This window comes from Oryza brachyantha, chromosome 6 (genome assembly GCF_000231095.2).
Source record: "Oryza brachyantha chromosome 6, ObraRS2, whole genome shotgun sequence".
NCBI lineage: Eukaryota > Viridiplantae > Streptophyta > Magnoliopsida > Poales > Poaceae > Oryza > Oryza brachyantha.
Window position 1 is genome coordinate 20,514,986 of NC_023168.2, and position 20,936 is coordinate 20,535,921.

At 41.9% G+C, this 20,936-nt stretch overlaps 3 protein-coding genes and 1 non-coding gene across 6 annotated transcripts; 2 read left to right on the forward strand and 2 right to left on the reverse strand.

The window, feature by feature from the left end:
* Positions 1-4,838: 4,838 nt before the first annotated feature.
* Positions 4,839-4,938, forward strand: LOC121054844. The gene has a single exon (XR_005812128.1). It is a non-coding gene; the product is annotated as a small nucleolar RNA snoR128 (small nucleolar RNA).
* A 242-nt stretch (positions 4,939-5,180) lies between these two features.
* Positions 5,181-7,347, reverse strand: LOC102703128 (probable protein phosphatase 2C 59). Its single transcript, XM_006656369.3, has 8 exons — positions 7,149-7,347; positions 6,827-6,954; positions 6,621-6,719; positions 6,336-6,494; positions 6,061-6,147; positions 5,866-5,957; positions 5,626-5,700; positions 5,181-5,538 (listed from the first exon to the last, which is right to left on the reverse strand). The coding sequence occupies exons 1-8, from the start codon at positions 7,328-7,330 to the stop codon at positions 5,362-5,364; spliced, it is 999 nt and encodes a 332-aa protein (XP_006656432.1). The 5' UTR covers positions 7,331-7,347; the 3' UTR covers positions 5,181-5,361.
* Positions 7,348-9,521: 2,174 nt separating this feature from the next.
* Positions 9,522-10,250, forward strand: LOC102701004 (cleavage stimulating factor 64-like). Its single transcript, XM_040525208.1, has one exon. The coding sequence runs from the start codon at positions 9,534-9,536 to the stop codon at positions 10,248-10,250; it is 717 nt and encodes a 238-aa protein (XP_040381142.1). The 5' UTR covers positions 9,522-9,533.
* Positions 10,251-14,202: 3,952 nt separating this feature from the next.
* LOC102701277 (protein ENHANCED DISEASE RESISTANCE 2-like) lies at positions 14,203-18,757 on the reverse strand. 3 transcript variants are annotated; one of them, XM_040525556.1, is made up of 3 exons: positions 18,145-18,745; positions 17,444-18,038; positions 14,203-14,413 (listed from the first exon to the last, which is right to left on the reverse strand). In XM_040525556.1, exons 1-3 carry the CDS (start codon positions 18,511-18,513, stop codon positions 14,406-14,408), a joined length of 972 nt encoding a protein of 323 aa, XP_040381490.1. In that variant the 5' UTR covers positions 18,514-18,745; the 3' UTR covers positions 14,203-14,405. The 3 variants fall into 3 exon arrangements, with proteins under 3 accessions (XP_040381490.1, XP_040381489.1, XP_040381491.1); XM_040525555.1 differs by lacking the exon at positions 14,203-14,413 and adding an exon at positions 14,421-15,913 and having other exon boundaries at positions 18,145-18,757; XM_040525557.1 differs by lacking the exon at positions 14,203-14,413 and having other exon boundaries at positions 17,262-18,038; positions 18,145-18,743.
* Positions 18,758-20,936: the final 2,179 nt, after the last annotated feature.

Sequence of the window (20,936 nt, forward strand, 5' to 3'; positions counted from 1 at the left end):
CATTTGTGTTAAAATAAATTTATAAAATCAAATAAATTTATGATATTACAATAGTACTTTTCGAATAGAATCTATATATATCATTTATTTATTATTTAAACTAATAATCTAACAAATTATCTATGGTCAAAATTAGAAGTTTGACTAAATCTTGTCATAAATGACAATTATTTTACAGGAGAAAGTATTAGTTAAAAAAACTTAAAAGTGGATTACTATTAGGAATTTTTAAAGCAATGTTTCTATAAAATTATTTTTTAAAAAACACAACGCTTAGTAATTTGGGAAGTCTGCGCGTGAATAACTAGACAGTGGAGGTCGGGAAAATGTTATATTTGAAGCCAGCCTTATACACACGTTCTCAAATTCTTCTCCCGGTGGACAGGAGAGGTTTTGCCATGGTGTGCAACTCTCAAATTGGTAGTATTAAATCAATCTGGATCGTTAATCTTTTCTAATATAATAAAGTATATTATATTTATACTACCATCTTAATTAATTAGTAGGACTAGTAGTAAAATTTATAAATCAACAATCGATGTAACTTATATTAATGATAATACTTAGGCCTTGTTTGGTTTAGATGACTAATACATTAGTCACTCCACTTTAGTCTCCCTTAGTATCTAAAGAGGGACTAAAATAGACTAAAATTGTATTAGTCTATTAGTCCCTTCCATAGGTACTTATTGGAACTAAAACTTTCTTTTACACCTGTCCCCTAACAAAAATTTCTAAATATGATATATTTTTAGTCTCTTTTAGTCTCTTTAACTAAACAGTACAGATTAAAGATTTTAGTCTAGAGACTAATTTTTAGTTCTAGGACTAAAGAACTAAACACCACCTTAACAGTAAAATCCTACCCAGAGATTTTAACTGTTGGCTGGCATTGTTAACTACTGGTAAAGTTACCCGGTGCAGAAGGGCATCTTCGGATTAAATGGTAAATGCATATTGGTAGCTAATTAGCTATTGTAATAGCACTAGCGTGTTGTAAAACCAACAACATTTTTAACTACTGGCTTGGCATTCTTGGGGGAATTAATAACCGCGTGGTAAATGGAATACACGACAGTAAAAAAAAGAAGATTTTACAGATTTTATTCTTGCTGTGTAAAAATGGGACAAAAACAAGTGACCAGGTGCGAAGCACTCGCCCCTGAATTTAAAAGGAACATATTCCACGACAATATTATTAATTTCTTTGTTCATACACACGTGGCTGCAACATAATGCAAGAGTTGGGGGTAATGAACTTGTGGAAGTGCATGCCAAGAGTGTTTTCACAAAAATTAAAATATAACAAAACTGAATCGATTTTGTCCATCATGTTTCTTTCTTGCCATGCTACGACAGAGACCGGGACAACGATCAATTCACATTGCCTATTAATGCTGGAGCTCACAAGCAGCCGGCCGTAGGAAAAAAAGCCTCCAAAGTAGCCAAGCATGATAAGTCCCTGAAAGCGACACATCTTTGGTCTCTAGCTCTGTCAGTCTGAAACGGTCGGCAACGATATCACTTCCACGAAAACTGTTTAAATTTGGTGATGACTTGATTGACTTCAGTACGGCATAGACGGAAATTAGAAAGTTTAAATTTTATATGTGGCTGGAATTGAATATGGTGCCACTGTGCCATGCTGTGGTTTTCTGCAACCAGTCATGTGTGCAAAAAAGGAAAGTGAGGAAGTTAGCTCATGCAAGATGGTCTGATCTGCAGAATTATTTCCCCTGGATCAGGATTCCTGTTCTTGAAAAATTATGCCATGTTTTTAGCAGGTTCAGTGTATCACCGAGAGAACTTCTGAAGAGCAACAGGTGATCTTTTCATCCCCGGCGGCAGATGCCGCATTTGCTGAAGAAGAAGATGCAATCAGCGACGCGGACTCGTGTGCCTCATGTGCAAATGTTCGTGCAAGCTAGCCAAAAAGAAAAGAAAAGAAACTTAAAATGGACAGCAAATTAAATTCTCTGAAAATCTGGTCGGCTTGGAACAAAATCCGCGAGATGATGTCAGATTTTCAGTACCCACAAGCTTCAGAGTTACAGAATACGACTAATCAGCATCGCTTGCTTTTGATCTGGACGCCGTCGTTGTTACGGTGAAGATGGATGAGAGATCTCCCCATCATTTGTCAGGGGATTATGCGGTCAAAAAGACGGCATTTTGCGTACTTAAACCTGCTTGATAGCCGAGCTTTAGTTCAGTCAAATAGTCAATCCATCCACCCATCCTCTCGTAATAATGTTGCCAATCTAGCTTGAATCGTTCAAGGACATTGGTCTATGTTGATTCAGCTCTCTCAAGTTGATGATGTCTGCCTTTCTGTCTTTTTGCTAGCTTTGTGACTGTTGAACCATGAACAGTATCATCTTCAGAGGAAGCACAAGCAGCCTACTTCTGCCCTGCTGTACTGATTGAGCCATTTGTGTCAAATTATTCTCCCTTCTGCTCTCTTTTTTTTTTCCAAAGTTCAGATTTTTTTTGCGGGTATTTCACAGTTGAGTTCACATGCTGGAAATGATATGCTTTGGAGATATTATTCTGGTCCAAAAACACTAACGAAAATACAAATCGATGTACTCCTAAGTACTAGCATTAGTCCTGACTCCTGACAGGGCAGTAGAAAAGATGGGTTATAGTCGGTGGTACAAATCGAAGCCGCTGGCATGCATTGAATTTTGCATTCGTTTTATCTTCTGAATTCAACTCCTATGGGTTTTCAGGTCTTCACCTAGACAGGCTAGGAAACCATCCAAATGTATGAAACAGCATTCACCTGAGCTGCTTCCCTTTTACTACCTAGCTAGTATATTTGCTTCAGATTAGTCAGACAGTTTGTTTCAATTATCTAGTGTGGAACTGACGTGCATTTCCTCCTCTGATTGCAACACCACGTGTGTACTTTTTTTTCCTGGAAGCTTCAGATTTCGCATCAAATGTTGATCGATGCATGGCCAATTTGTTTCATCTGATGATCGAGACACGTTGCTGGAGATGGGAGAGTGATAATAAATCTTCACGTGGCACTGAACTGTTCGAGCTTTGCATGACAATGTCATAAGTAAACCTCAAGTACGACTGGATCAGTGTTGGTTGAGCTGGACAGGCTGCTGCAGAGAGAGAGAGAGGAAAAGAAGAAGAACAAGTCCATGAACAAACCAATGATTCTTCCATCAACCTGTAATTATATGCATGCGCTGCCGGCGTCGTTGCTTCGTCTAGCAAAGTTCAGAGAAGCAGACTGAAAGATCGATTGACATGGCGACAAAGCTGACAGCGACAGCAAATGGAGAATGAATCGAGAAAACCAAAAGAAACTCTGAAGGATCGATGAACCGATGGCCGATCGACGAACAGGTCGCTCTTTCGCTGGAATGGAATGGACGGTTTCTTCTGGCTGGAGGGGATCGATGCTTACGTGAGCGCTTTCGACGGCCTGCTGGTGCCCTGTCACTATCGCCGTGGCAATGATCTTGGACTGCCATTGCTGTATCGCATGAAAGATCTTGCAGAAAGATGAGACAGTTTACCCACACGAGCGTTTCATAGATTCTGAGTTTGACTAGCTTAAAGCACGCAGAGAGAGAGAGAGAGCACACAGTTTCAAAGGCCCAGAACATTTTTCTTGTACTGCCGGTCACCTAATGGTGCAATGATCTTAATTAGTTGCATGATGTGACGAACAATTCAATCTAGTAAAAAGATATACCCTCTCCGTCTTAAACTAAGTTTATTTTTTAATTTTTATATAATATTTGACTCTTCGTCTTATTTGATTTTTTAATTAATATTTTTTTTATTATTAGATGATAAATATGAATAGTACTTTACACACGACTAATTTTTTTAAGCTTTCTTTACAGATCTTTCAAGTAAGACGTATGGCCAAACGTCGAACGTATAAAAAATATTTTTTTTGGAAGGAGTTAGTATATATTTTCTCCGTCCTAAAATAAGTTCATGTTTTAGCTATTGGATACAATGTTTGACTCTTCGTCTTATTTAAATTTTTTTACGATTAATATTTTTATTGTTACTGAATGATAAAACATAAACAATACTTTACACATGACTAAATTTTTAAAGTTTTTTTATAATTTTTAAAATAAGACAAATAATCAAATGTAAGACGCATCAATCAAACACTGAAGTTATTATTGGACGGAGTCGTACTCATCGTCGGAGAAATCTAGAGCTAGAGAATCGATCAAACACGGTCAGATCAGCCATCGCTAAAGTAGCATCCGGTTCAGTTTCTGTGGTGCCTACTCTGCACTGCAAAAACGCAAGCAAACCTGACGTGGGCCAGGGGTGGCGAGAATGGGCTGGGCTTCCGGCCCATCTAGCGATGGCACGTACGGTAATAAAACCCAACTCTAGGGCCTTTTCCCCAAGGGTCGCTCTATAAGAATCACCACCGCCGCCGTATTAGGGCATCCATCCATCAACAACCAGCCGCCGCCGCCACCGCCGCCGCTGCTCCTCCCAGTGACCCAATTGCGTCTCCTTAGCCTTTACGAACCCTAGATCTGCAGCACGATTGGTTCTATGTTTCTCGTCTTGTCGCTGGTTTGCTGTTCTCGTTCGTTTCTTTCCATTGGTTTTGGGTTTTGGCGATTTTGGACGCCGGCGATGAGGAAGAACATGGTTCGCTCGTCTGAACGGTGGGTTCTCCAACCCACCTTGCAGACCTTAAATTAAAAGTAGTCTGAGCCGAAGGAAATCTCATCTGGATTTCATCGTAGCTGATTTACAGCTTGTGAATTGTCTCCTTCGTGCTTTTTTTTGGTTGTCTCGTGGAATCTTGTCTTCAGTTGAGGTGTTTGTTGTTGCAGTGATGAGTATCTCAATTTTGAGAGCAGATCTTGGTCTGCTTGATGAGTCCGGGAAATAATCACATTATTTCCTCCTGAGCGGTTACCTGAGCAACTCGGAATCATACCTACTCTTCGAGGTTCCCCTACTTCATTTCTTGATTTAAAGATGAAATTTTGCTTGAAAAATCTCTTTTAGTGCGTGTTCTTTTTATCTCTCTTTCTCCCTTCGTTTTGGCGTCATTCTGATTTAAAGCGAAGTTTTGTTGAAAATATCTATATATTTTTTGTTCAGTTTGGTAGGCAAACGAAAGACGTGAAAACATCATAACTCGTATCTACAATTGAACGTCGAAGTTAAGTGAACAAGCAAGCATGCAGGAGAAAGCTGCTACATTACGACTGATGACAACACTTAACAACCTGTGATCCCAAGCTGCCCCTGAACAACATTGGGGCACAGCAGATTGCAACACCGAAAGGTGGAACCTTGCAGATATCTGCAATGAACACGTAATGTAAGTAGGAAGATGATGAGCTATGTATGTTTGGAGGCTTGATCGTTCACCGGCCTCCCCGGCTGATTGCCCTGCTCCAAGAAACGGACGACGAGGCAGGTGATGTTGTCTGCGCTTCCCCTCTGGGAGGCCTCATGGAGGAGCTTCTTTGCAGCCTGCTCTGAATCCGGTATCGGTTTCACCATGGCCACAGCTTCCTGGGAACAAGTGATATGTGCTACTGGCTTCAGAAACTTGCATTTCAGAGAGGGGATTTTTGAGAAAGTTGGTAGTTAGTTTTGTACCTCGTTAGTCACTACGTCCCAGAGGCCATCACTAGCAAGGATGAGGAACTCGAGAGAGCTGTCGACCACCTCCTCCTGTAGAATCATTCAGCAGATAAATGTCAAATTTCATCTGACAAATTTTAGATTTGCAAACAGTAGATAACATAACACGGCCATATGATATGTTTCGTTGCATATAGGCACTTCGTTTATGAGCAGCATGAATGATGAATCTGGGGTAAGAAGAAACTTGCAGACCTTGATCTCTGGATCAGCAACCACATATTGCTTCAGGAGTTTGTCACCAAATGCTCGAGAGACAGCAAGAACACCACCCACGCGCCATGTTCCTACAAAATTTTCGCCAACAGAATTTAAAGAGTTGAAGTCCAACGCCCAAAAGAAAGGGTAAATATAGCATCATCTGGATGAAGAGATCAAGAGATGAAGTACCAGCCCACATCACAAAACCTCCAGCATCCTCTATCCTCTGCCTCTCATCTGTCTGATCAGGCTTGTGGTCTCTTGACACAGCTATAGCTGCACCATCAAGACGAACAATGCAGGGTCAATATGGATCTAAATTTGCGTCAGAAAACTGCGGTCACAGTCATTTCATAAGCAAACTAGAATAATTTAGAGTTGCTCAGTTAACCCAACAGGCTCTGATGATAGACCATGGGAGAAGACATCGCTTGGAAAATATGACCTGAAATGTTCGCACTTACCATCTCCTCCTCTACAGATGACTGCCCTAGAATCACCAACATTTGCAACGAGCAGACGATCGCCTACGAGAATAGCTGTGGAGGCAGTCGACCCTGCATCTCGATGGTTGCTGGTTTCAGCTTTCAGAAGTTCAGAGTCTGTGCTAGTGTAAGTTTCAGCTGCAGGAGAAAGATCAGAGGATTTAAGAATCCAAAGGTGCAAACGTTATGAACTTATGATGGGTGAAGCAGTTCGTTTCAGACAATAATAAATAGCTGATTTCGTGAGAGATTATATTATGATACCAATTGCAGATTTGGTATCGGTGAAGAACTTTGGGTGCTTGATTAAATTGGTGAAAAGATTCTGCTTAACAAATTCTGCTGCCCGAGCTCCACCATGACCTGAAGAAAACAAATCATTTATCAACTGATCGGTAATTATAAGTGGTTGCCGAGATCAAAACTCTAATTGCATCATGAAATTTATTTGGAGCTAAGCAACAGATTACCATCAAAAACACCAAACAGTCCGACAGTCTCTCCATCAACGCCATCGATTCTGGTGTCATGGAAGTCCTCCATGGAAGATCTTTTCCCAGGAGAGCTTGCATACCCATAGCTGAATTTACCATTAGCACTGCCATTGCAACAAACAGCAAGAACGGCAACGTCAAATCCAAAACGGGATTCCATCCATCCGATGAACAGTACAGTAAATGCTAATCGTCCCAAGATCCAATCTTTTAACATGGATTGAGGCAAAAACGAAGGGAAAGAAAGTAACAACATAGATGAAGCATTGCTTTTGCTGGGATTAACGAAGCGGATTACCTGAAACCGCCGCCGCTGACCGGCGAGCGGGCCTCTCCGGCGGACCCCATCAGCGGCACCTCCACCTCCTCCCCCTTCTCGCCGTCGTCGTCCTCCTCCCCGCCCTGCGACAGACAGGAGCAGCACGGGAAGAGCGACAGCAAGGCGAGGACCAATGGCCCGAGGAGGAGCACCTCATGCATCCACGTAAACCACGGAGGAGGAGGAGAAAGCAGAAGCCGATCAGGCGAGCCGGGGAATGCGGAGCTCGTGCCCCTATAATGGAGGAGCGGACGGGCGGTGTCCTCGCCGTGGTGGCACGTGGCGCCCGGCCATGGCCGCCACGGCGGTGTTGGTCTTGTTCTCCGCCTCCTCCTCCTCCTCTGGTGGAACGGGGAAATGGGAGCCCGGCACGTGGCGCGAGGCCGTGTAGGGGGCGGGACAGCTGAGCACACGGCGGGGCCTCGCAGGGGACGACACGTCGGCGCCGGCGACGACGGTTTGGGCGGTGGCGTGAAACGAGCAATGTCGTGCTACCACTAGCATCATTGCTGCAAGAATAAACGAATAATTTGTTAATAATTAGAAAACAATTTATTAGTAAAATTATTATATAAATGTATTTAGCAAATATATAAAAAATCTGAAAAAGATAAGCTACAATGAAAAAGCCTTGAACGTAGTTTTTTTATTTTAGTTTAAAGTTTTATTTTAGCTTATAAATACAAGTATCTATGCAACCGTGGTGGCAGTTAATCTGTCACCTCCTCACCTATCTTTTCTTTATCAATTACTTTATATTCTTTAGTGTTAAAAAATAGTCTTTCTATATGTTATTTTTTTATATGTTATTAGTATCTTATTTCATCAATGTTAAAAAATAATCTTTTTATTGTTATTAATATCTTATTTCAATTTTAGATTATAAGTTTACCGTGATCAAAGAATCTATAAAACATTTGATTTGATGTATCATTACAAAGTATATTACAAAGTATAGTATGGTGGGTACTTTGAAAGAGGGTCAGGCGCTGTCTTCGTTAATGCAGTACCTCCAAAACCGGTATTGGGGGTTTTCACGTCGATCGATATATTTATAAATAAAAATAATTTGTGAATAAAAAATTTGTTTATGTATTCTTAGTAATTTAAAAGTTAATGCAAAAAATAAATTTCGGTAAAAATACCTAAAATCAACTCTAAATTTAAGATTAAAACTTATTTTTTTTATAAGCATCCGAAAAAAAGTGGGTATGAACATGAGAATCCAAGCTGCTGAGAGAACTCTAGAAATTTAGATAATTTAGATGTCCATAATTTCTCAAATATACTACAGACAAAAGCAGCAAGTACTACCCATGGTATTATCTCTTCTTTTTAATATCATATTCATATGCTCTCTCTCTCCGTCTAAATGAAACTACCGCTACAAAAATTATAAAAATCCCACTAAAACTATTATTATAGCAACATCCTTACAGTATAGGAAAACCTACGAAAATTTGTAGAAGCCATTAAATAAAAATAGAAACATCCTCCCAATATAGAAAAACCTATGAAAAATTTGCAAAAGCCATAAAATAAAACTATTTTTAAGAATAGTGTTAAGCCAAACATTTCAAACCCAAACTTTAATTAAACAAAAAAACGATCACATAAAAATATTGCCATTAGATTTATCATTAAGCATATAGTTTATTGCTTTTATTTAATGAAAAATATGTTTATAAATATTACTAATCAAAATTATGTCAAAAATCATATCATGATCCAAAAGTAGAAACATATTCAAGATGTTCTGGTAGAAGATACTCCCTCCATATCTTTTTATATGACACCGTTGACTTTTAGTTCTACGTTTGACCATTCGTCTTTTTCAAAAAAGTTATATAATTATTAATTATTTTGTTATAATATGACTTATTATTATACAAACTTTAATTATGTATTATAATTTTGCATATTTGGATATAAATTTTAAATAAGATGAATAGTCAAACGTAATTTTAAAAGTCAACGGTGTCATACATATAAATATAAATACGGAGGGAGTACTAACAATATTGTAAGACAATTTAGGTAAGCTAAACTCAAGTGATGTGGCTGCTTGTCACGTACCTAAACTATTGGCCCATTGCATCTGGCCCTGTAACAAATGCTATCAGGCTTGGACACCATCTTGGCCCAAACGTCTGAAAACGTGATGAAAATTCACGAGTCATTCTCTTCTTACGTCGGTTGCTAGTCAAATTCCAACACGTCTCCACGGCTCCACCGACTTCGAACTCCGAGACCACGCCGGCGCCGGCCGCTCCGTATGAAAATCAAGACGTTTCCAAGATCAAAACTTGTTGAGAATCTGAGATCCAAATTAGATCGCCGGTGGCAAGCAGTTCGATTGCCGCCATGGCCGCCGTGACGTGCCGGTGCAGCAGCGTGGTGTTCGTCGGCAACATCCCGTACCAGGCGACGGAGGCGGAGCTCCGGGACGCGTGCGAGGAGATCGGCCCCGTGGCGTCGCTCCGGCTGGCCGTCGACAGGGACACCGGCAAGCCGAGGGGCTTCGCCTTCGTCGAGTACCTCGACGACGAGACCGCCCGTAGCGCCTGCCGCAACCTCGACGGCCACGCCCTCCGCGGCCGCGCGCTCCGCGTCGGCATCGCCGAGCTGCAGCAGCAGGGAGAGGGAGGAGGCGGAGGAGGAGGAGGAGGAGCATCCGCCGTGCGCCGTGGCGGCGGCGAGGCGGACCAGCCGGTGGGCGTCGAGGACGCCACCCACGCCGCGTCGCTCGTGTCCGGGGCGCCGCCGCCCAGCGCCGCCGCCACGGCTTACCTCGCCGGGCTGAGCCGGAGGCAGGTGCGCGAGATGGTGGACGCGGTGGAGGCGCAGGGGGAGGCGCTCGTGGAGCGGATGAAGCGGCAGTACGCGGGGCTCGCCGCGCTGATCGAGCAGGCGCGGATACTGCTCGGCATGGCGGACGCCGACGCGGCGGCCGCGGCGGCGGCGAAGGCCAAGAAGGGCCGCGCGCAGAAGAGGAATCACCACGGCGAGGAGGCCCATGTTGCGTCGAAGCTGAGGAAGCTGAACGATGGGAGGCCGGCCCATTACCAGCCCAATAGCTAGTACGGTGGGAGGCCCAGATCGCATGATGACACGGCCCAGTTGATGCCTCATCGTTTCGTGGGCCTCGTGGCAAGGTTGTCAGTGGCCCGATCCGTAAACTTTCTACCAAACTAAACAATATCGATTCTAAAGCACAACGATATATTATAAATATTTTTGACAGATTTTAACTAAAATTTAGTATCATTTTAATGTATTTTTCAGGCAAGTTTGAGGCTCAAGCCTAAGCTGCCCACGCATGGCTCCGCCCCTTGGTGGTATCCTAATAGTATTTGACTATCCGTTCCCACACAATCCAACCAAGTAAATATCCCGATTCACATATTATTATTTTAAGTAATGTGGGTTGGAAATAATGTAGGTAAGTCATTCTCCGTTCATATTATATACTTTAGTTTCTAAAATCCAATAAGATCCTAATCCTATAATATTGCCTGACAAAAACGATATGACATAGATCATATTCTAGACTATATTCTTTTTTCAAGGGGGATTACGGATTATTGTGTGCGGGAACGTTTTTCAAGTTTCTAAAACAGTATGCTTTGTGCAAAAGTGAAAAATTTATCCATATATAAGTTCTCACATAATCTTTGTAAAACAAAATTTTAACTTTGTGTTAGTTAATTCAATCATATACCCACAAATAACTATCACAAAATAAGATAATCAACAAAACCTAAAAATCTAACAAAAACACAAGACCCTAGCATCTCGATACTTAGCCTCCATCTATTCACTTGTGCTCACAAGCTAAAATTTAAAATTTAAAACTTAAATTCGTCGCTTAATAAAAACTAGGCTAGTCGCCTTTCTTTTATTAAAAAACTCTTAAATGCAAATTTGGTTCTTGATTTTTTTCCATCGTACTTTTTTTGCAGGTTTTATTTTTACATCAATAAGAATACATATATAAAATAATTTACTAATAAATTATATTCTAATCATTAGAAATTCATTTTGCTTAATTTCAGCGAAGCGACGTATGGAAGCTCCAGCTAGCAACTGCACTGCACAGAACCGTTTTGTGCACAGCATCAAACTGGTCCATGGATGCATCGTATATATTGCCGACATGTGGGCGTTCATTTTCCTTGGACACGATATGATCAGTGCTTTTGCACATATAGCAGATCTAGATCCACAGCCCACAGGTGTATATAATGCACGGTGACAGTCAGGGCTTTATGAAACATGCACCTCTGCAAGACTGCAACTTACGGCCTTCACTGCGTACCTGTGTTTGATTTCCATCTTAAGTCACCAAGCTATGTACCCATTTCATATGTACAGTGCATAAGACGATGATTTTAGATAGACTGTGAGGTGATTCAGTTTCTAGTTTGGTTGGATTGAGAAGAATACATGCAATAAAAGTAATTAAATATTAATCTTATCTCAATCTAGGCTAAATTAACAACAAAATATACTACCCAACATTAATTTTGACAATTTAAATACTACTCCTTCTAGTTCTTTTATATTGGACATCGTTCTATCTATATTTGACCAGTAATCTATACTCTTATCAAGAAGAGCAGTGGTCCCGAATTTGTCGCTTATTCCACCACCAACCCCCTTCTATATTTTGAAAGAAAAATTAACCGAGACATATATATCAAATCATTTTTATTAACTCTACTTTAATAACATGCTAATAATATTTTTTTAATAAAATTTGGTCGCAACACAATATGCTAGTAACTCCAATAATAACAAAATAATTGACAATGATATATTTTTAACAAAACGAATGGTCAAATATAGACTTAAAAGTTGACAGCGTCAAATAAGAAGAAGTGAGAGTACTAAAGTTATTGATAATCCCCAGTTAATTGTTTATGAATAAGATTAGCAAAAGTGGATAGCACCACCAGGCCAGTTTTTCTGAAGGAGCTTATCCAGCATGCTCGTGAAAATATACTCTCCTAGCCGCCCCTATTTCATCCTTTCACACCATTCAAACGCATAAAAGTTGGACCAGTCATCTTTATATTTCTCCAACCAGATACACCCTAATTAAGCATGTATAACTGGTGTAATAATCCGGCATAACCTTGTGACACAGCAGGTTAGTGCTGGCCAAGACTTCAAACCTAAAGTTCTTAAAAAAAATATGGATTGCATATGAACTCGCAGGCAAATGGAATGCACTCAACTTTAAAAAAAATATGGATTGCATATGAACTCGTAGGCCAAGACTTCAAACATAAAGTTCTAAAAAAAAATATGGATTGCATATGGGTAGGGTTTACGTGTGTGCGTTCTTAGGGGTGAGTGCTTGTGTTGTACCGTGTTAAAAAAATGGAATGCACTCACCAAATCGCGAAGCAGTGCGCCGTGTGTCATCGTTTCAGTGCTTTACATTTGCTTTTTTATCACAATTTTCACGCTCATCTTTTTATTTTTGTTTTATACTTATAAGCTAAAATTTAAATTTTTAATCAAAAATTTTTAAGTTGATTTGAGATTTTTTTATCGATGTTTCTTTTTCTAATCTTAACTTTTAGTCGCTAAAAATACATATATAAAATTTTTATTCATAAATTATTTTCGTTTTTCAAATATATCATTTTAATTTTTTTTAACCCTGAATCTTGCTGTCCTCTGTCTGAAACTCTGATTTTTCATCTTTAATCAAATTGAAAAAAAAATTAAAGATTGAAGAACGTGACGTGCAGACGAGACGAACACACTCCCATGCCGGATCTCTGCCACTGTCCTCTACTCCTCTGCAATCTAGGAGGAGTAACTTTTAGTGACAAGACGACGTGCCTGCATCTTTCATCTTTGCTGCAAAGTCAGGATATGCCTTGCTTGCCTCGTCAGGTTTCATGCCCAAAACTTGCAAAGGTCCGGTCAGTCAAAAAAATCAAAAATTTTTAGGTTACACACCATACGCTTCGATTGGACGTCGGAAGAAGTATTTTACACGAATGAGATAACGAATTTCATGGCTTGCCCGGAAACTATAAGACGAATATTTTAAGCCTAATTAATCCATCATTAGCACATGTTGGTTACTGTAGCACTTGTGGTTAATCATGCACTAATTAGGCTTAAAATGCTCGTCTCATGATTTTTCCCCTAACTGTGTAATTAGTTTTTTTCATTGATGTTTAATTTGGATGTCTAAAGATTTGATGTAATATTTTTGGAAAAAAAATTAGGAAGTAAACGGGGCCTAAACTAGTCTCACCTATCTTTTCACTTTTGCTTATACTTATATGCTAAAATTTAAATTTTTAAACTTAAATTTTGAGTTGATTTTGAGTTTTTCACTGAAGTTTATTTTACAATACTGGGGATACCGATATAAAAGTTTATTTATAATTATTTTTCGCTTGTAAATATATCATTTGACTTTTTTAATGAAAAACACAAACGATCACCTTGATCATCTCGCTTGTGCCTACACATATAAGGGAAAATTTAAAATTTCAAACTTAGTTTTAAGTTGATTTTAAAGTTATCCCATTATAGTTTGTAAATTTCAAAGAACATGTATATAAAAATTATTTATAAATTATTTTCTATTTATAAATATGTCGTTTTGTTTTTTTTCTCTCAAAAAGTCAAACACGAGTCTGCCCACTTTGAAGTTTGAGAAAAAGAAAGAAAAAAGCAGCAGAGAAAGATACAGCCATACAGGCATTGCAAATTCGCAATAGCGGCCGTATGCCTTTTTCCTGCATTGTGGACGGAAGAACAGGTTGCCGTGCGATGGTTTTCTGACTCGTTTGTTCAGTTTCGTAGTACCAAAAACACAGAGATGCAGTTTAATCAGTTGGTTCTGACGTTCAGACTAGAAATTCGATCTAGTGCCAACACAGAAAGTCAGAAACTGGCAGCATTCTGTTGAACGGATTTCGCCTGATTAGACACGATGGCAGAAAATATTAGGGCAAATAAACAGTGAGCGAAATTAGGAGAAAAGTGGGGATGCAGCTGGGAGTGAAGAGAAGATTGGCATCAATAATTACGGGTAATATACTATTCTCATCGATCAGGTTTCAGTTCTGATCACAGCTTAATTAGTAACTTGGCACATTCTGATCACGGGAGTAATTCCCGGCGCCATGCTTCCGGTTTTATGTGCTGCCGGCCTTTCTCCTCCAGCTAGGTCGATCTCAATCCCCTCTGTCTCCATCGCATCTATCTTCCTGAAAAGTATAATTGCAGATGTTATTTGTTTCCTCCAACATTTTCAATATGTAATGTGAAACAATGAATAAACTTACTATGTAATGAGTTATGATCCATAATCTCAGCTACATTGTTCAGAGTGAATTTTATTCATTCAATGGATTAAGTCTAACCAAGACTAATGGGCAGCAGTATTAACCTAATTAAAAGCTAAAAATTTCATACTCCAGATTTCCCTCCTTTTGAATATGCACAAGTACACAATTTCGTCTAGATTGAAGTTTTCTGAAGGATTGGTTGTATATAGAGAGATTCTGACCATTCTTATACTTGCATAACAGAGAGAAATATTTAGGTTTTACATGCAAGTAAAAACTCAGAAGATCCCCCCACAACTGAATGTACTATAAGAATATTTTTAAAAGAGGGTGTACTATAAGAACTCCATGTTCTGTTGTCTAAAAGAATAGATCTTCAGCCAACAATGGAGAACTGATTACGATAGTTCATCTAATTAACAAAGGAAATGGACCACAGCAAGGGTTGCAATTAGACCACAGGACGCAGGTACATTGCTTGACAGATCACCAATATGATGCCCTCAATGTCACTTGAACAACTTCTACAAGCATGAGTGCATCAAGCTAGAAAGGAAGTTTGATCGGCAACACACCTAAATGACATAATTATCATATGTGTAGTAAATACTTGTGTCGAGCACACATGCCTGTGTTCCCCCCAAAGCAACTAAACAACTAACTATGTAAGTAAAGGAACAATGAAGGCAATCTTGCCGAACAAAGGATTTAAACACACCACCAACCTTCAGTCCATGACAATGAAAACAATATACTTTCCCTAAGCTACAGATCATGGCCAATCTGGACCACAATTGAGTACACCTGTGGCAAGGCAACTAGGTCACGATAAACAGGTAGAGATAGCAGAAGTTACAGTGGCAGACTGCAGACAGTTAAGCATGTTACAAGTGCATCTCACCTGAATTACTAACTTTTCAGTCTGGCCAAAACTGCCATTGTGGGGAAATGATCTAACTATTTTTTACTGTTCAATCACTTTGTCCTTTCCATTAGCTCAGCCTAGCAAAGACACTCCACCCCCACATTCAGTTACGAATTAACAGTAGAGCATGTTCTGCTATGTTCTAAACTTCCACTCTAGATGACACGGGATAAACGGCAACTAGCTGTTGTTCTGTATGAGGCATTTGCAGTTACGAGCAATGGCCAACCATGGCAGTATAGAAGAAAGATGGGGCCGTACGCATGCCAAATTAACAACCACAGCATACACGTATACCAAGATACACGAGATTAACATTGACATTGATTAATACTGTCATCAGATATCGCAATCTTGGACCTCAATAGAAAAAAGGGTCAAGCAAAAAAGCCTCTCGTTTTTGTCAGAGGCTGTACTAATTACTACTAACCAACAGCATCAGATCCCTAGAGCAGACTCCACAGAGGCAATGACAGCGCAGCCAGCAATGGTCCCTGTCGTTCCAACATCAGATTAATTGTTTTTTGGACTAACACACATCAGATCAGTTTATCTATCAAATAATTGAACAAGATTAGAAAACCTAACACTAAGACAAGAGAAATTGTAAGATCATAAGCATGATTAATATTTTCTGATAAACAATTGGCTTGCGATTTGGTTTATAAATTGAATTTGGTTTGGAAACAATTAAGGTGTTGGTGCGAGTGTGTGTAACTAATGTGAGTCAGGTTGCGATATCTGTGCTCGGAAACGGTTGGTTTGTCTCTAGTTGTGCAGGTGACTTGAGGTCAATATCGATCAATGGCGGTGGGATCGTGACTAGGCTCAGGGAGGGGCTGAGGTCCAAACGATCGAGGATGCCAGATGATGATATTGAATACGAGTTGGCCATGGTGGAGCAACACCGTGTGGGATGGAATCGTAACGGGCTTCACATGTTGTGTGTGTAAGCGCCGGAAAAATCGGGAAGTAAATCGGATCAAAACTGGATGAGAAAAGGAAAGAAATTTGCTACAGGTTCGGACACTGTAGCAGCGTCGTTACTGTAGCACGCGGCACTGTAGCAACCGGATCGGATTACTGTAGCGGACCCGGATTACTGTAGCGCGGCGGGTACTTTAGCAGTCGGACTACTGTAGCACGCCTGATTTTGGCATGTTGGATTTAATTAGGAAAACTAAGAGATGAGCCATATTAGTATAAGGAGTCCTACTCCTATTTGGTGATAGACTTTTCGATATAAATAGAGACCGAGGGGTATGCCCCCGGTGTGCTTTTTGTGAGACTTAGTTGTTGATTCTAGATCGACGATTTTGATAGGAGTGCTGTTGGTGCACTTTGTAAATACCAGTTGATGCAATAAAGTCAAGATCATTCAATCTACGTTTTCGGCTTTCATCTATTGGTGATTTTTTGGATTCCGACGATCCGATCGACGTCATAGGAGTGGCGCGATTCGATGATCTGCTCGGCGGCACATGAGCGGCGCGATCAAGGTAGCGGCGACACAGGAGCGACGTGATCAAGGTAGCAAGTCTTCGTCAATTTCTTCGACAGAGGTAATCCTTTATTCCGCGAAAGATTTTTGGGTTTTGTTTTTCCCTACCATTCACCCCCCCTCTGGTAGGTTTGTTTGATCTTGTTCGATCCTACAGAAATATCCCACCCCAGTCAGCACATCAAACATTACTCTCAAGGGGACGAAAATGCGTTGAGACTTGAAACAGCACTCAACATCACTGTCATCCTCTTGTGAGACTCAATTTCACTTTAAAACAAACGACTCCGCGCAAAGAAATCACTTTGGTAGCATTTGTAACCCAGATAATCAAGAGCTGGTTGTTCAAAGGTAGCATGTGCTACTAGAGCTGAAAGCCTGCATCTTTTATGGTACTGCAAGTTTGTAGCAACATGTTCATGCTTGTTGCTAATTAGTAGTAACAGTGATTAAATCGCCGCATTGCGATACAGTATTTAGCACTGCTGTGAAAAGTATATGGCTGAAAGAATTGAGCCCTAACCTCCGCTCTCGCGTTCCTGGCAGCTCATGGATCTCCCGACCTTGCCGCCGGCGCGTTCTTGATGGCGGCTGTCATGCGCCACCTTCGCTGAGCCAACCCTGAAGCCGGCACCAGCCCTGCCGCCGGCGGCCGCCTCAGAGGCCGCCTCTTCAGGCGCCGTTTCGACATACTTAGCCGCGCCCATCTCCATCTGCGCGATGCGCACGGCGCCGAAGAGCCTCTCGGGGAGCTCCTCCTCGGACTGGGACTCGACGAGGAACCCCATGTCGATGGTCACGGACGTGACCGCGCCGAGCGCCAGATGCAAGATGGCGCTGGCGATCGCGGAGCTGCCGATGTCGACGTCGATCTCGAGGTAGTCGTCCCCCTTGTGGTAGCGGCAGGTGAGCGCGCGGCCGAGGAGGCAGGCGGCGTAGTTGCCGACGGTGGCGCGGACGAGCCACGGCCCCTTGACGATGCGGTTCACGATCTTGAAGCGCGAGTTGCGGTACGCGTCGTCGCCGTGGACGAAGCGGCCGAGCAGCGAGTCCGGCGGGATGGGCGCCTCCGCCGCGAAGTAGAACACCGCGCTGTACGCGTCCGGCCGGCCGGGGACCTGCACAAACACCCAACAAGGGGGACAGTCAGGACGATTCGATCGGCGAGGTCCGACGCCCTACGATGCGATGCGATGCGATCGGGAGAGGAGGAAGAGAAACCACCTGGAGGTTGACGGCGAGGAGGAAGTGCGCGGCGGGATCCTTCCGGAGGCGCGCGCGGCGGAAGGCGGCGGCGACGGGGTTATCCTCGCGGGCGAGGACGTGGTCGAGCCGCGAGTGGCTCCTCAGCCAGTCGACGCCAGCGGGGCGGAGCAGCCACTCGGCGGCCGAGGGCGCCTTCCCCCTCCTCCCGCCGCCCCCGCCGGAGAAGTACCCCCTCGCGCGCAGGTGGAACAAATCCCCCGCCGGCGAGGCCCACCCGTTGGTGCCCCTCTCAAGGTCCACCTGCCTCAGCGAGGCGGCCGACACCGCCTCCTCCCTCCAGCTCCTCTGCTGCTCCGCCTCGGCCTGCTGCCCCTTCCTTGGGCTCATCGGCGCCGGCGAGGGGAGAGACGAGGCCGCCCCGATAGAAGAAAAAAAATTGGAACTTTTTTTGGTGGAGAGGAGCGGGGGTGGGTTCGGTGTTTTTGCGCGAATAGAGGGAGGAGTTGGACTTGCGCTTTCGCAGCTTCAGGCTTCCTATAAAACAGTGGGAAATAGATGAAACTAATGCGTGATTCGCAGAGGAAAAAGCTTTCATCTTTGCATTTAAGCACCTCTCTTTCTCCCTGATTTGCACTTGTCACGGGAATTACCATAATATTTTCTGTTCGAAACACGGAACACACGCATATATATTTTTTTTTCTATAAGCATAATACGCGCATAGTTGGACCACCTAGGAGCCGCTTGGTTGAGGGTCCATGCGGATGCTTGTCGCGACGTGGCTGCTAGAGGTGGCGTGGATGGACATGGAGATGAGGTAAAGTCGGAGGTATCGTGTTCGGTGTGACACGTTTGGTAAAGTTGGCTCTTGTCCCTTCATGTTGGCTTCACAACAAGAGGGGCATGAATGTGTCATGTTTAGGTCGGTGAGCTACTGAGCTCTTTATTGCTTCGTAGCATTGTGTTTGTGGGGTTGGCGAAGTTGGAGCTGCTTTCGGGCGTGATGTATTTGACAACAAGAACACCCCTCTGCTTTCTCTAGGTTGTCTCATCGCGTGGCGCGTGATTGTTATGTGTGTCAGATTGTGTAAGTTTTGCGTGAAAACCAACATGCTTAGCCTAAGGTTGATGCTATGGGTGAAACTATGTCTGCTGCTCCAGAGAGATAATAGTGTCATAGATGATGGTTCCTTGTTGGATGTGTCATTTTAAATGCCTTACTTCACATCTGATCGTCAACTTCTTGTGATGGTGTCATCTCCCGTCACGCTGTTATCATGTTGGACGCTTCATGTGTATTTTGTAAGTTTTTCATAAATAAAACATGTTGTTATAAGGTTTTTAGATTGGTTTAAATAATAAACAGCATCGACCCCAAACATGTTGTAATGAGTTTTTTAGATTGATTTAAATAATAAACAACATCGACTCTATTACCCTTAGTTGAAAAAAGATGTTTTCCTACCCTCTCCACGAGGGTTACGTGAAGTCTCCCCGAGGGTTATGTGAAGAGATATAAGAAATATTGCTATATAGTTAAATTTTTAGTGTAAAATTTTGATTACTCGTAGCCAGAAATATTGAAGTTTTACCATAAAAATATACTACCTACCGATATTTTCTCAACGACGGTAAAACTACTAAAAAATATAAATCTCAATAGACCAGATCGTATAATTTTAAGATGGACAAAACGACGTGTTCTAATCGTTTTTGTTGAAGTTATAATCACCAATTTGTGATCATATAACGTGTGATAACACGCTGCAGGTTCGTATCTAATTTAACACGGATTAAAACTCCTCCGGCTATTTATAACAGTTTTGATATAAATTCGATGCGATCACGAGAGGTTAAGAAAGGGCAGAGGGGTAAAGTAATAAGCAATTAGTTAGATCTCGAATTGTCCGTGGATGCCATCGCTGGAACGAACGGTTGCCTGTCAGCTTGTCCTGTCCGGCGCCGGCGGCCGGCCGGGGACCGGAAGGACGGCGGCGCCAGCGGCGGCGAGGATCATCGTACACTGACCGACATGTGGGGACACAAGTTGCGACACGTGTGGAACGAACAGGTGGGGGTTGGTCGGTTGGATCTGAATCGGTGCGATGCGCCACCGACAAGATTCGTGCGGGCCGCCTCTTATCGCATCTGCCACCGTCCAGTCTCCATCGGACGGCCCGAAAGTAGGCCACGATGTCAATACGTACACACGTGGCAGTAGTACTGTAGTTTTTTTTATGAGACAGTAGTACTGTAGTTGACAACTAATTGGAGTACATTGATGATTATTAATGGCCCAGGCCGTTTGGATCTGGCACTTTTCTTAGTCACTTATCACATTGGATGTTTAAACGTTGATTAGAAGTATTAAATATAAACCGATAACAAAACTAATCGCATAAATATAGGTTATTTCATTAGACAAATTTTTTAAGCCTAATTAATCCACGATTAGCAAATGTTTACTGTAGCATCACATTCGCTAATCATAGACTAATTAGGCTCAATAGATTCGTCTCGCAAAATAGTCCAGAGTATGTGGTGAGTTTTATTAATAGTCTATATTTAATCCTTCTAATTAGTGTTCAAACATTCGATATGACAGGGACTAAAAAAGACACCGGGATCCGAACACCCCTTAGTTCGAAAAACTATTTTAAAAACATCACATTAAGACCTGTTTAGTTCCCAAAAACTTTTTTAAAAACATCACATCGAATCTTTGAAATCTAAATAAAATATTAAATATACATGAACATTAAAACTAATTACGCAGTTATGGGGGAAATCGTGAGACGAATCTTTTTAGC

Bases quoted from the DNA above. Each gene is read 5' to 3' on its own strand.
- LOC102701277 (XM_040525555.1), bottom strand. From the start codon at position 18,513: ATGAGCCCAAGGAAGGGGCAGCAGGCCGAGGCGGAGCAGCAGAGGAGC. The intron at 18,039-18,144 runs GTGGTTTCTCTT...GTGTTTGTGCAG, and splicing joins TCCTCGCCGTCAACCTCCAG to GTCCCCGGCCGGCCGGACGC. The intron at 15,914-17,443 runs GTTAGGGCTCAA...TTGGAACGACAG, and splicing joins CCAGGAACGCGAGAGCGGAG to GGACCATTGCTGGCTGCGCT.
- LOC102701004 (XM_040525208.1), top strand. From the start codon at position 9,534: ATGGCCGCCGTGACGTGCCGGTGCAGCAGCGTGGTGTTCGTCGGCAAC.
- LOC102703128 (XM_006656369.3), bottom strand. From the start codon at position 7,330: ATGCATGAGGTGCTCCTCCTCGGGCCATTGGTCCTCGCCTTGCTGTCG. The intron at 6,955-7,148 runs GTAATCCGCTTC...TTGCAATGGCAG, and splicing joins GTCAGCGGCGGCGGTTTCAG to TGCTAATGGTAAATTCAGCT. The intron at 6,148-6,335 runs GTAAGTGCGAAC...TTGATGGTGCAG, and splicing joins CATCTGTAGAGGAGGAGATG to CTATAGCTGTGTCAAGAGAC.